Here is a 16,075-nt window from a genome sequence, read left to right as displayed (position 1 = left end):
TTAATTAATTAATTATCAATACTATATTATCTAATAGATTCCTAAATGCAGGATACGTATTATGATATCTAGTTTTACGTTAGGGCTACCTATTTACCACATTAAAAATTTGAATTCCCCATCACTCACTCTATACTATAACAATGGCGGCAAGATTCGAATGAAACAACAGTTATACGTATATTAAGTAGTAACCTACAAAATCTCCATCGAAATTAAAAATAACGAACGTAGAGGGTGGTTCAATAAAGAATCGCCCTGACCTAGCTGCAGAGGTGCTAGCCTGTTGATTCTTGGCACAGGTTTTAGTCCTTCTCTACATAGCCACTGTGCAGATTTACGCATTTTTTGTATCGATGGATGAGGCTACGGATACCGTTTTTGTAGAAGTGGTGAGGTTGGTCTTCAAACCATGACTCTGTTGCAGAAATGAGTGTCTCGTCATCGGGGAGTGGGTCCCCCGAAGAAATGATTTGAGGGAAGAAAACAAGAAGTCGGATGGTGCAAGATTGGGTGAGTAGGCTGGATGGGGCAGTATTTCATATCCACAAGTGGCCGCTTGTGTTGTTGCAATTTCAGAAGTGTGAACTGGTGCATTGTCTTGAAGCATTCTCACACCTTTGGACAGCATGTCACGCCTACATGTTTGATTTTTTCCCGTAATTTTGTGAGTAAGTTGGCATAATAGGCACCTGTAATTGTTCTACCTTTCGGCAGGTAATCAGTCATTATTTATGCCGTTCTCATCCCAAAACACTGTGAGCAGGATCTTTCCTGCTGATGCTTGGACTCTTGCCTTCTTGGGCGTTGGGGAACCATGATGTTGCAATTCCATGGACTGCTTTTTACTTTCAGGGTCGAAATGGTGTATCCAACTTTCATCCTGAGTGATTAGACGAGAGAAAAAAGTCTTCCTAATTTTTTTGGCACAGGGCTAACGACTCTTGTGATTTCTGTTGTCGATCAGCCTTCTGGAAACCAGTCAATAATCGGGGAATCCATCTTGCACTCAATTTCCGTAAATGGAGTTGGTCGTGAAGGACTGTTTCAATAGAGCCCACACTAATCTTCACCTCCTGGAACAATTCAGGCACAGATATCCAGCAATCTTCCATGATTAATGACTCCACTTTTCTGATCGTGCTGTCATCAATGGCTGTCATCAGATTCTACCGATGTCCAACCACACCTAAACTGTCTATGCCAGTGCTTCACAATGCCATAGGATGTGGCTTCATCCTTATATACAGCAGTTATCTCTTTGCAGATTTCTTTAGGAGATTTCCCCTTCAAGAACAGATACTGGATTACAGCTCTGGCTTCAACTTTGTCCACGATGCTATTTCGTCCCACATTCAGCTCTGTAAGAGAAAAACAAATTAAGACACGGCTGAAATTTTACACCTTTAGTACAGATATGTATGATGCTACATACAAAATATCACGACTCTGCAATATGTGGAAGTAGGTGATTCTTTATTGAACCACCCTCGTATATAAAATGGCAAAAAACTTATGATACGGTATGAGGTAACACCAGTCACCATCTATCAAGACTTTGTTTCACCATCTATCAAGACTTTGTTACATCCAGTGACTCTATACAATTGCCCAAAACCTGTGGTCACTTCAGTCACCATTTTACCATGATGGTAAAATATTGGCTAAATGTAGTCAGTATGCTAGTCAAGAATGGTTCTTTGATTCAATTTTATCTTTAGTTTATCAAAGTGTAATTTAAGACCCTGAAGAAGAGACCAAAACCAGCCTTGCAATGTATAGCAAGTTTGTAAATCCCCTTAATTTAAACAACAATAAAAATTGTAGTTTATATTATTATTTTAATTTTTTGTATAAAAAAATTTAGTTAGAAAAAAGAGACTTTTACATACGAAATGATGAACAGATTTAAGATCAACATCTGGATTTCTGGATTTTCACAGTCTTTGGTAAATTCTATGAAGAAGCTTGCCTGCAATAAAATGTTTAAATATTTATCACCACTTTTAAGGCCAAAAAATCATAATTAAACAATTACTCTCTATCTGTATTATCCATCTGATCACGAGACCACATATTTTATTCCGGTGTTGAAGCATCAATAAAAAAATCAAACATCACAACCAGGGTGACTAATTTTATTCAACAGATAAATTTACAGAAGTCATAGTTAAAAAGTACTTAATCTGAAATTTGTTTTTGTTGGTATGAAAAGCACAGTAGTTTGTATGATTACTTCCCATTTAGAATGCTCTGCTGATCACATCATGAGTTGGTGCCACTGAATAGATTTTAAAAATTGAAACCACTGTAGTTACTTTTAGAAAAGTAAAAGCCCTTTCCTTTTCTCTGACAGCAGCTACATCTAATTAAATCCCACATCAATACACTCTGATCCCTACCACTTAGTGGTTCTTTTATCTGTATCAATTAATTATTAATATTTTATAAAATCAAACTTGTCATAATAATTCTCTAAAAATACTTCATGTATTGTATGTTAGCATGTTTACTTCAAAGTTCAGGCATTGTAAGAATTCTTGTTGCCCTGAGATTAAATCTCCAATCCTACATATCAGCATTCAGTATTAGCATAAGCCATAAGATGCAAGGAAACTAGACTTTCTGTCTGACTAAATGTAAACTCCTTGAGGTCCAGTTTATCAGTTGTTCTCCCCAATAGTTTATATTTATATCACCTGGTTTTTCTGCCCCATTTTAATGTGAAAATTCCAGTCATTCACTTTGCCCCACCCCACGAGATACCTTGTTTCCAAGTTCTGTAACACACACCTTTGAGTTCTTTCATCATATAGATGCTACTTATCTATTTGAACTAGAGCCGAGCCATTTGGCTTTAGTAGACTCTTTCAGCTCAAGGTCTTTTCTCAAATTTTCTGAACTGCAGCCTCCAAACCTGAACAGTGAATTCCAAATGCAATCTCACCACTGACTTGTATAATGGAAATATAACTTTCAGATGCAAAGTATGGTAAATCACTGACAAAACACAGTGCACCTTTCCCTTTCTGGCTGCCTGCTTACACTGCATGCTAACATTCATGTCTGATTGTACCAAAACACCCAAGTTTCTTTCCTCATGTGCTTTAAATCCATCCCATCTAGTGAATAAGTTACTCTCGGTTTACTACTTCTGAAATATATAGCCTTATATTTGGCAGCATTAAAATGTAACTGCCATTTGCCTGACTATCCATAAAGTTTGTCTAAATTCTTCTGAAGAAGCTCATTTGCATCCTTTTATTGTTTCTATTTTACTATTTTTTTTTTTTTTTTTTTTTGGCCAGTACATCAAAGATCATTAGAATCCTTGCATTACATTGCTAATATCATCTGTACCTGGAGTCTTGCCTACTTTCAAAGCTCAGTAGGGTTTTTGTTGTTGTTGTTAGACTCTTGCTAATGCTTTCTCACAGTCAGACTTTACCTGCCTAACCTTACTTGAGGGGATGGGAGAAGAATAATGGGGGGGGGAACTATTGTGTGAAAGGAGGATGTAATGTGGTTGCTCATAATGAATCAAATGTTAATAACATTAATTAAACCATGTGATTTGTTTAAATGAATTTTATTATGAAAAAAAGTATTACAATACATTATACTCCCATACAATAGAACTACTTAATAATTGGTGACATTACCTAATTCCTTATTGAATCCTGTCATCAGGCCTAATCAAAAAGAGCTGGTGGCTATTCCTAATGTTACTAACCTGTCATCTACTACATAAGCCTGATGACAGGCTTCAATAAGGAATCCAGAAATGTCATCAATTATTTATTAGTTCTATTGTAAGGGAGTTTAACTTACTTTATGTAATACTTTTATACAATAAAATTCACTTAAACAAATTACATGGTTTAATTAGTGTTATTCACATTTATTCAATTCAAATAGAAGAACTACACAATATTCCTGGCTAGCCTGCTCAGATGGCAGATTATTTGAATTTTTATTTTAATTTTCAATTCCACAATTTTAGCTTTTAATTTCTTTTTAAATTCAGCTCAAATTAATAAATAAATTAATGAATAAATAAATGTGGTATATATTTCAGTTATTCAGAGCCTATCCAAATACAGGAAACCAAAGGTTGATTAATCTGTTTTCCGTTTTTCAAAATAAAAGTCCTGAAACACTCTTCTAGTTGGAAGAGCAGGAATTAGTAAATATAAACTGAAATAAGCAAGGACAACAAACTCAAGAACTATATAGTACACATCACCAAGAAAATTTTCTGAAATATCACTGTTAGCATTTCTCATTATGCTACAGATAAAGAATTTTGTTCCCCCTTCTTCCAAAGGAACAATAATTTTTAGATATCACATCATGAGTTGGTGCCACTGAATAAATTTTAAAAATTAAAACCACTGTAGTTACTTTTAAAAAAGTAAAAGCCCTTCCCTTTTCTCTGATAGCAGTTACATCTAATTAAATCCCACATCAATACACTCTGATCCCTACCACTTAGTGGTTCTTTTATCTGTAGATAAAATATTAATTAATTATTAATATTTTATTAAGCAAGAAAATACAGCCAGACTACTTATTCTCAAATACTGACCAATTCATTTTTTATATTGAGTATAAGATTGGCCTATGATGTTTCATATGTTAAGAGGAAAAGCATTCTTATATTAATATAAAATAAGTATTTATAATTAACACTACTCTTCCTTAGTTTATATTTACTAATTCCTGCTCTTATAACTAGAGGAGTGTTTTAGGACTTTTTTCCAAAAGAGAGAAAAAAAAAAATTACCAGTTCAGATGCTACAGAATTCAGAGGATGGATGCAATTAAGAAGAGCCTTGATGTAAAGACTGGAAAACTGTGCAGACAATATACAACGAACCTAAAAGAAACATATATACATATATATAAAATGTAAAATTCATATCAGAAGACAATGTAATAAAGAAAAAACGAGAAAAGAAAGACAGAATATTCATGGACTACAGTTACTGACAGAGGGAAGTGAAATAATAACGAGAGAGAGATAGATGAGTGAATAAAGGGAAAAGATTAGTAAAGAACCCATTAGGTGGAGAAACCAGTAAAAGATAATGGGGAAAGGGATGTATATTTGTTTACATTACTTATTATCTTTCTCGTTCACTACTGTTTTTCCACTTATTGAGTTCTTAACTAATATTTTCCCATTCTTCACCCCTCTCTCTCTCATTATTCTTTCACTTCTCTCCACTCTTCTGGCTTTCATTTCTCTGGCCTTAAAACTATAATATATAAATATATATATTTATTTATTTAATAATGGTGGCACATTTTTATACTATAAATAAAGTATTACAGCTAATGTTATAACTGTACTCACATGTTTGGCCTTCTTAATCTCTGGCAATACTAATTTAACAAGCTGAAATCCTAAATAAGCCTTTTCACCTTCATTTGGTTCAAATAATGACTCTGCAAATAAATAAATAAAATAATATAAAAATATAAGAAAATAAAATATATACAGGGTGATTCAGGAGGAATAGTAAATATTTTTGGAGGTTATAGTATCAATTATTCTGAGTAAAAAAGTTCATATAAACATGTGTCCAATTCTCAATGGTCACAGAGATACAGCTGTTTGAAAGTGGCGCACACAGCTCCCTGAATCAGATGTGACCAAGAAGCAGTTATAACCTGATGCTGTTTGGTGTTACAAGTGTTGTTAAGAATGCTGCACATCTTCATGCATGCCGAATATGCCGATATGGTGTTTGTCTATGGCTTTTATTGAAGTGCTACTGCTGCTTGTAGAGAATACTGTCGACGATTTCCTAACAGCAGAATACCAGATTCAAGAGTGTTTACACCAAACTGCATGAGACTGTTACAGTTCAGGGGCACTCATATTTCTTCTGAACGTGCAAATGAACAAAATGTGGATGAAATAGAACACATTCTTCAGTTGGTAGACTATTAGCACACGAAGAATTTTTAGACATATCAGTGTTCCACAGATGAGTGCATGGAGAACATTATGTGAGCACGGCTTGTATCCATTTCACATACAGCGAATGCAACACCTTCAACCAACCAGGAGACAATGCCCAGTGATTGGAATTTTGTCCAGTTGTGGGTAAATGCTAATTGCCAATTAATTCCATTAATACTGTTCAGCGATGAAGCTACTTTCACCCATGACGGTATCAACAACACCCGTAACTCTCGTAGGTGGTCAGATGAAAATCCAGATGCCACTGTAGAAACAAATTTTTAATGTCGCTTCTATGTAAACGTATGGTGTGGTATCATCAACAATCAGTTGATTGGGCCTGTTGTGTTGCGTTGTGTTACAGGGTCCATTTACCTAGAATTTCTGCAAAACGAACTTCCACTACTACTGAAGGATGTTCCCTTGGCTACAAGGACTGGTATGCACTTTCAGCATGATAGAGCTCCTGCACATTATACCCATCTGGTGATACAATATCTAAATCAAACTTTCCCTTGACGATGGATTAGCCGTGATGGTCCCATTCATTGGCCACCAAGGTCTCCCAACCTCAACGCCGTTAGATTTTTGTTTGTGGGGACAGATGAAAAGCACAATACATAAAGAAAAGGTGAATACAAGAGACGAATTGCTCGCTCGCATTTTGGATACTGCTGCACTCAAATGAACACAAAGACAACCTCAGAAGAACAACATGTCATATTACCACAAGAGTTGCAAAGTGTATTGAGGTTGGCAGTGGGATTTTTGAACATTTATTGTGAACTGTAAAAAATTTGTCAATTATTTGTGTTTTATATCATTTAAAAGTCAATAAATACAAACAATAAGTCATTTATCATTCTTTAATACCTCTCATAATGGCTTTGTGCGTGCCAGTTTCAAACAGCTGTATCTCCAAATCCATTGGGAACTGGACACGTGTTTATGCGAACTTTTTTACTCTGAATAATTGATACTATAACCTCCCAAAATATTTACAATTCCACCTGAATCACCCTGTATACACATTATGTAATAATACACCGAGTTGGTTTTCCATTAGCAACACCTACCTAATTCCATGTGGGGCCACTCATTTGCCCATAATACCACCCATACGTCTTGGCAGGGAGAAGGACACTCTGTAACTCCACAAGGTTTTGCCGGGTGTCCTATGGTAGTGCTTCTCATACGTCGCACAATGTGTCCAGTCAAATTTGCACACTGTCAGGTAGATATGGTCATGGCATTAAATATCTTTTCCACAAGCTCAACTGGGTGGCAATGGGAGGGCACGTAATCCATTGTCACATCGTTGAAACCAGTTGCCAACCAGCTGGGCCTTGTGGCATGGGACATCTGGATACTTCATCATGAATGGGTATACTTGGTCAGCAACAATGGAAAAGTAGGCAATTCCATTGAGCCATTGATTAACAGTGATCTGAGGAACTAGAGCATGCCAGGAAAACATTTTCTAAACAATAACACCCCACCTCCAGCCTGTCAAACACCAACAGTACATTCAGGTGTTATGGCCTTGCGTTGCTTTCTCAAAATCTGATGGGCATATCTGCATTTTGAGAAAATGCAGATACACCAATCAGCACGACAGTTAGAAACAGGATTCATCAGACCAGGTAACATTTGTCCGTATGTCAGTGGTGCTGACATGTTCGTGCAAGGCGTGCTTGGATAGCCGTGATGATCGTCGACTCTCATAGCCTATACGAGCTAATGTCCACTGCATATCCATTATGGATACTGGTCTTTTATTCCTACATCGTACTGGGTGGTTAGATGTGCCACTGTGCTGCATCACTGTTGTGTTACAAGATGAGGTACGCAATGCTAACCATACATGGCTCTCCCACACTGCCCTTTGGCTGGTTGTTTGACCACTGTTGAGCCAGTCACAGGAGACTTGTGACACCAGAAAATAGGAGCAATTAACCATGTTGGTTGTTGTCAAGATAGTGGCACCTGCATGTTTTGCCCCTATAATCATTCCACATTCAAAGTCAGAAAGATCTGAACACTGACCTATTCTTCCTTGCAGACAGATCCAAAAAGTGATCATCATGTGTGAAAACTACAATCATATATCAACCTTTCCTAACTTTGAGCCTTTACAAGCATTACAGGACCTTCCATCTCCACACAAAGGGGGTGTTACTAATGCAAAGCAAACTCTGTATGTGCATGCATTGTATATATATATATACAATTTATAACACAGTGTGTGTGTGTGCGCGTGTGTGTGTGTGTACATATACACATATATATATACACATATATATATATATGTATATATATATATATATACAGGGTGTCTCAAAAATATTGGTACAAACGTTTAGGGGAGGTAGGTAACATCTAAAGGAATGTGAATCGCATAGGAACCCATAACCGGAAACGTCACCGTAAGTCAGTACACTGCGCTGTTCATCAGTTCGCGAGAGGGAAAATTTCTGGTTTACTCATTCAAGCAGTAGTCGTCGCACGAAGAGAATGCATCGATATACGAACTGTGAGCTGGCAGTCATCCACCTAGTGTATGGATTAGCAGAGGGCCCATACGGTGTGCGCCCCCCAAGTGGGAGCACACACCGTGTGGGCGACAAGGTAGTCTCTATGCAGTGTAAAAATAAAGTTAATAATGTAAATTAAAATAAATACAAATGTACATGAAGTGCAGAAGGGGTGAAAGGTAATTAAATTAACGTGGTTGAAAATTAAAATTCAAATATAAAAAAAAAATTGGGAAAGATGGCCTAAAATCATGAAATGCCAGACAAAAGGCTGCAGACATACCAATATGTGAAGGAACATGTGAAACAGAAAGTAGAACAAGAAAAATACTGAACTACAGGAGATAAAATTTAGATGATCAGAGAACAGGGTTTTATAGATCATGGCTCCAAACTTCCAAGATGACAAACTGCTGTAGAAAGAGAAAAGCTCAGTTTCGCACAACTGAGGTTGATTGAAGGTTTAGTGAATCCATTGAAGAGCATGACAAAAATCTGGCAGGTGAAAAAATTATAGATGGAAACAGAATTAAAAACCTTGAAGAAGAAGAAGAATTTTGTATTTTGTATTTATTTTAATTTACATTATTAACTTTATTTTTACACTGTGTAGGGACTATCTTGTCTACTAGTATTACGATAAAGGCTGCATATTTGCTTCCCCCTTTTCTAATACTACAGACAAGTTTGAAAACGCAGTGCCTGATACATGGTCAGGAGTAGTCCCCTGATGAATTTTCTGATTATGTATCATATTTTCATCTACTATATTCAGATTTTGCATATTTGCCATCCCCTGATTCGACCTCTAGTTCGGTAAGTACTTGCAGCAACTTTATAATATTTGTTCTCGATCAGTAATTGTTAATTTCTAACTAGCAGAATTTGTCAACAGCTTAAAAGTACAGGTAACTTAATGTAGATACCAGTTTCCTGTACATTAGATAAATTTTTCTTTTTAAAAAAATTTTGGCCTGAACACACAAAATTATATGTACAGAAGACTACTGAAATGTTAATGGCAATATATGTGGGCTATTTCAGCACAATTCGCTGAAACAGTGAAACGATGTGGCATCCTGAAGAGATACTGTTTCATATATATCTGCCAGTTACTTTTTAATTCTTAATGTTTATTGTTTAATTTTATTTTAAAAGTTAAAAGCTTTAGTTTTAATTTAAGTATAAGAGTAGACATTAACATAGCATTTTGGTTGATATACAGAGATACAAAGGCAACCACTTTCAAATTGCAGTAACCTAACCAGTCCAGGGCCGTTACTAATACCGACAGAAATTTGCACCCCTGGATTACCTGAGCACCAGCTTTATATTCTTCAATCATATTCTTTTCACTTTCCTACCCTTAAAATTCTTCAACACTCTGAGCTATTAGTGCAAAACAAGGGCAAGAGTGTCTATTACTATCCTAAGTACCTTCCTAACTTCGCCTCCCATTAGGTAAATAGCCAGACATTGACTGCTAATTGTAACAACATGCATTTAAATAAATAGAGAGAGAGAGAGATAATCTTTATTACCCTTCACGGCCATAAAGCCAGGGGCTTACAGTTTCACAAACTTCCGGGAAAATTGAACAATTATTTACAAAAAGGTAATTTTACAAAGAACACATATTATAATACAAAGGAGAGAACTCCTTACGAGAGTTAAATCTGATTGAGCTGGCTTAACATCGAGATAAGAGCACCAGCTCAATCAGGCAGGAACAGATGCAAGGTATACATCAGTCATTGCTGATTAGTCCTACTCGTCATAATTTTTTCCGGTAAGTCCGGTCAGCAGCAAATTTGTTCAGGTCGACATCCAGTGCCTGGGTTTGCTTGAGCATCTGCTGAGGAAGGAACCTGTCTGAGAGATGGAGTCATGCTGAATGCGAGTAGAGCTCGGGATTGGCCCTAAGGGCAGCAGGGGGGGGATCCTCCAGCCACAGGTATCCCAGAATGAAGGCGTTGCCATTATGCCTGTTATCATCTTGACTGTTGCTAGGAGGCGTTGGTCGTCGACTAAGGTGGGAAGCCGTGGAATCCCGAGAGAGTCGGAAAGCTGCGTGGTACGAATCAGAGCTGGAAGGTTGTGCTTCCTGTTGGCCCACTTTAGGAGCCAGAATTCTGTGGCAAAGAGTGGTTTCTTTATTGACGGTGCCGCTGACACCCAAATTTCAGCAGCATAGAGTAAAGGTGGAAAGATAACTGTTCTTATGTACCTCACGGTTTTCTTTTTATCTGTGATATGAAAGAGATGTTGTTTTGCTATCCACCGGAGTCTTGAAGCACGTTTGAGGAGAATATACATATGGGCATATCCAAATACAAAGTATATATATACAATGTACACACACTGTGTGTATATATATATATAGTTGTAATATTAAGAAGCAAAATAAGCAGAAAAAGGAATATAACAAAAGTTATCATATGTCTAATGCTCCAAAATGCGCAGCACAGCGGTAAAGAAAGCAAAAGGATATAAATAATGTGTGGTTTGTAACATAAATAAAATGTCTGTGAAAATGGAAATGAAAAATACACAAAGTGCCTGAACTAAGAGAAGTTTAAGGGATAGTAGAAACTGGAAGTGAAGTAGTGGTGAAAAAGTGAAAAAATTTGAAAAACCTAGTACAAAAATGAACTGGGACTGAGGAAGCAAACAATATATAAAAATAATTTTATACAAATAAATAAAAAATAATAAATAACAAAGAAATAAATAACACCGTATTCAGATATGGGAGGGCAATTTTAGCAAGAGGTCGAATCAAGGGATGGAAAATATGCAAAATCTGAATACAGTATACAGGGCCGACCGGGCTAGCTGGGTGGGTAAAGTGCCTGCCTGGCAACCCAAAGGTCGCGGGTTCGATTCCCACCCCGGGCTTGGATCAAAGTACTGCAAAAACCCTGGGAGGTGCATTATGGCCACAGAAGCCTATGCGCCAACAACTACCAAAAAAAAAAAAAAAACAGTATACAGGTAGTTCTTGCTTTACAAGTTCCCGGGTTTAAAAGTTTTTTTTTTTGTTTTTTTTTTCAAGTATTAACAAAATCGAAAATATGAACATTAATTACAAAAAATGAATGTTAAACATTCATAAATACTGCATTTCAAACCACACCCGTAGCTATACAATACAGTGTACCCCGCTTTACGATATTAATCAGTTACCATCGTATCACAAAAATATTGTAATGTGAACCCGATAACACATTGTTTTTTGGTAATTCATTCCACGATCTCGGAAGTTAAAATTTTCGCTATATAACTCCCTAAAAGGTCATTTTTTAGTGTAAATTGCATTAGTTACCAATTCAAATCATTAAACACACTACACTTTCATCATTATCATATGTTATAAGAACCAATTTTGAACAGCTTTGTGATATTTTTTTAAAGCACATTTCTGAGGTCACGACCATAAAACAATAAAAACAATTTGTACTTTCCAGTTTATTGGGCTTTTCTGTTACTACAAGCAATTATAAATGGGTAGTAAACTCGATGTTATTGCATTTGTGAAAATACCGATAGCTAGAATTGTGTGGGTTTTTACATTATTATGGTGAAGTGTGTTTGCCCTTTATTGAAATCTTCAATCGTATAAAAAACAAATTTTCAGAATCTTCTCTTCGTTCATTTTTTTTTAAGCTTCGTAAACTTATTACTCGGTGCAAATTGTGTTAGTTGCAATTTGTGCATTCCATTAAAAAATGCTTATGCATGCTATTGAAATTTATAAAGAAAAGAGAAGATTATCTTGGAAACAAAGGTCTCTCGAAGCATTTCTGCAGACAACAACTCCTTGTGCAACAAACCAATGAGAGCCGAGTCAATAATGAGTGATCGATGAGTGTGCATGTAGTCGATGATGATGATGAAGAATAAACATTCTTTAACATTTGTAAGTCATAAATAATTTCTCTATTATTATAATTTGGTTGATTTTACAGGGGCTATGTTTTCATTTTTTTGGATAAATCAATCATTGTTTAAACAAACTAATTAGCTAACCAATTTCATTGTTGATAACGTAACCCATATTTTTAACATTATATCTATGGGAAATAAATTCCCGCTTTACGAGCATGCACTAGGAATGAATTAACTCGTAAAGTCAAAAACTACCTGTACAGTAAATGAAATGATGATACATAGCCAGGAATTACAATATATATATATATATATATATATATATATATATATAGACACACACACACACTGAGTATATAAATATTTTTCTTGTTTCTTTTGGTTTATTAACAAGAATTGTTCTAAAGCTGGTTTGCTTTTGAGACACTATACAACTGCTTCAGCTAGGACAACCTACTCCAATTTGAAAAGGCCTCAATGAATTTATCACATTGATTGGATTTGAACCTAAACCTTTCCTAATGGATAGCAAAGGCCAACACTAGCCAGCTATAGAAGTTCAAGGACACAGGACTCAAACCAACAACAAGATTAAGAAGAAACATATTCAATGTTAAACAGAATATAACCATTTGTGTTAAATAATCCAAGAGAATAGCAAAGCAATCAAAGAACGACATCTTTAAAAAGTCATTTAGAAACAGAATGACAAGTTCAATATCACTACACGTTAAACACTGATTTAGAATAGAGTGAAAAGCTATGTACTTTTGGGCCATTTACCTTTCTTTTATGCAACATAATCAAGAACAAATGCAAAAAAAATGACCAATGATGAAGTCTGCTGTGAACCCACAGAAAACAGTAAAATCTGGGAAGCGGAGAGAAATTTTATTGAAAACATGGAGGTGATGTTCAATATACCTGACAATTATGGGTATTCACACTGATGTAATTCTTAAAGATAAGAAACGAGCCTTATCAGTTCATATAACATCCTGAAGTCACATGTCAACCCTATATCCTGACCAGAAACTAGAGTGAAATTATTGCATTGTTGGGACCCACTTGAAATTAATTAGTGCAGCCTAGTCTTGTAAGGAAAACACTGTGGGAGGAATCAAAACTTTTTGCAGACTGTCAATTATGGAATATCTAGTTGACATGACACACGCCAATGAGTATGCATTTCTTGTGGCACCAATAGCAACATTTTCTATTGTTAGCAACTGTAGCTATTTGCTATTGCTATTGGTAGCAACAATAGCAACTGTAGTTCTTCCAGGAACTACAGACAAAGTACCATTTTATTTGAATTCCTCATTGTTTCATGCAATCCACTTTGGGAAGGGAGCCCCCCTCATACATTTCTTAAACAGTGGTCTACCCAAGGCATTACTATTCTGATAAAAGTGCTTTAACAATAAAGTCCAGTCTTTCCTTTTTAGTAGTATGCCAACTTTTGCTTGCTACTGTGGTTGCCTCTATTTTTATTGTACCTAAAATGCGTGTAGCACTTGTCATAACATAAGATTTACTTTGTATACTGACTTCATGCACTGCCAAGTGTCACTTTTTAGAACCTTTTTTTTTTTTTTTTTTTTTTTTTTTGTGCTTTTCATTTCTGCATGGTCTATTCCAAATTTTGCATTTTGATGATATGTGGTTTTCCACCAAAAGGTGGCTAAAATGCTGCACTATATAGCTATCCTTTATATATCGTAATTCACTTTAAAATTGATCTGTAATTGATTTTAAAAATGAATTATTGGAAAGTATTTGTTTCAATATTACTAATTTTTGCAAACAAATTTAAAAATCGCTAGTTTTGCAAATGTAATAAGCTGCTATTTACCAATAACTCTTTTCCAAAATTTGGTGATTTCTTTTCTCTCAACAGCAAGTTGTATCAATCGCTTGCATAATGGATGAACATTAGGATGCACAGCAGTGGAAGACTACAAATAAAAAATGAACAGAGAATACAAAAGAAAAAATATAACTTAAGTGAATAAACTAAAAAATTATATACTGGCAAATTAAGGGTAGGATGCATCATTTTCAATAATCAAAATCAGAATACTAAAAAACAGAATGAATATAGAACTATATGATAAAGCCAGTACAGAACTTTCTAAACTGTATTTACTCTTAGAATTAAAACATTATGCAACAGCTTCTTGCTTTTAATTATTATTCATTTCTTTTCTTTTGATATGACTGTAACTTTAGTTACAACTGAGCATAATATAAACTTTACCTGAATTTATGCATCGCTAATATTGATAGGCTAAATTAATTGTGATGTTTTTTGTTTTGTTTTTGCAGAGTTTCCATAATGAAAGATGGGCCTAAGCGTGCCTTACCCCTCCTAACAACTTCTGTGTTTACAGACAATCTGAACACTAGCTTTACAGTACCTAAGAGAGTCCAAGGGATTTTGGGAGGGAAAAAGGAGGTGTTTTTATTTTGATCAACTACCTTTTTTCACAATGGTGGGTCACCCCTATCTTTCTATCTGTATATGTTTGTATGTGTATATCAACAATATAAACTCAGTGTCATCAAAGGCAGCTTGAATGAATGAGCTTCCCTCAAACTGACACTTAAATAATAAATATATAAATTATCCCATATTATACACAACTAATGGTACCACGCAATTCCATTTGTGTAAGAAAATCCAATAGTCACCATTGCCTATCCAAGATTCCATGATATTAGATACAATACAGTAAGATACCATTACAGCAAACTTCTCAGGAATAATTTCACTCTACTGAATTTTGTTGTAATGATTATCACTGAAAATTATTTCAGTATAATCACTATTTGTATAAATAAATTCTGCTGCACTTTTCTATTATATATAAGTAGGGAATGCTGGCAACACACACATTGTGATGCTTTCCATCAAGGTCAGGCCGAGAACAAATATTGCCAAGATAAACCCTGTACTACTTACTCTCTCTCTCCAGACCTCAATCCTCTGGGGGGGGGGGGGAGAGAGAGAGAGAGAGAGAGAGAGAGAGAGAGAGAGAGAGAGAATTGGCAAAATTCTGAGAAATGATTAGATCTTCATCAAAAGTCGCTCGCCTGAAGTAGCTATTTTGTCAGTCAAGCAATGTGTGGCACAAATCCATTCTTCAAAAAAAAATATTTGTTTTCAAACATCCTCCCTGTTAAACAGCTAGAATGATATAGATATTATGGGATGATGTCAACGTTGACTTAAATATCAACTTTAAAATCAATAATAAATAAACAAAATGAGGAAATACATGTGCTACAAAGTAAAAATATTTTGAAAGCATTGTTTATTTACAAGAACTACCATACATTCAGGAATATGGTACAGTATATGCAAGTCATTACTTTTAACATACAATAAAACCTGATTAATTTGAAGTTTAAGGGACTAAAATACATCTGTCTCAATTTAAATGGATTTGAAGTATCTAGTTCAAAGCATGTTGGTATTAATTAATCAAAATTGTGTAGAATTCTCATTTAATACACTAATAATCTTTTAGTTCCATTATGGTAGACATTCATGAATAATTTACGAAATTGATTAATGCATTAATTTAGTCGGTATGAGAAAGGTAAGAAATTCAGTAAATTTCTTACATGTAATAAAAAAGGTCGCTGAGTTTCGTTTATACTGCCATAATAGTCATAC

General features: G+C 35.3%; 1 protein-coding gene across 1 annotated transcript in view; it reads right to left on the bottom strand.

Moving 5' to 3' along the window:
- The window catches only part of Mybbp1A (MYB binding protein 1a), a 122,900-nt gene that overhangs the window by 72,151 nt on the left and 34,674 nt on the right, over positions 1-16,075 (bottom strand). The window contains exons 7-10 of the mRNA XM_090370373.1: positions 14,249-14,351; positions 5,360-5,451; positions 4,787-4,879; positions 1,893-1,972 (exon numbers count right to left, since the gene is read on the bottom strand). Coding sequence (XP_090226499.1) covers positions 1,893-1,972; positions 4,787-4,879; positions 5,360-5,451; positions 14,249-14,351 — 368 coding nt within the window. The remainder of the gene's footprint in view (positions 1-1,892; positions 1,973-4,786; positions 4,880-5,359; positions 5,452-14,248; positions 14,352-16,075) is intronic.

This window comes from Mastigoproctus giganteus, chromosome 3 (assembly GCF_048544385.1).
Source record: "Mastigoproctus giganteus isolate SK-2022 chromosome 3, ASM4854438v1, whole genome shotgun sequence".
Lineage (NCBI taxonomy): Eukaryota > Metazoa > Arthropoda > Arachnida > Uropygi > Thelyphonidae > Mastigoproctus > Mastigoproctus giganteus.
Note: the sequence above shows the minus strand (reverse complement) of the source record. Positions and strands in the feature narration are given on the sequence as shown.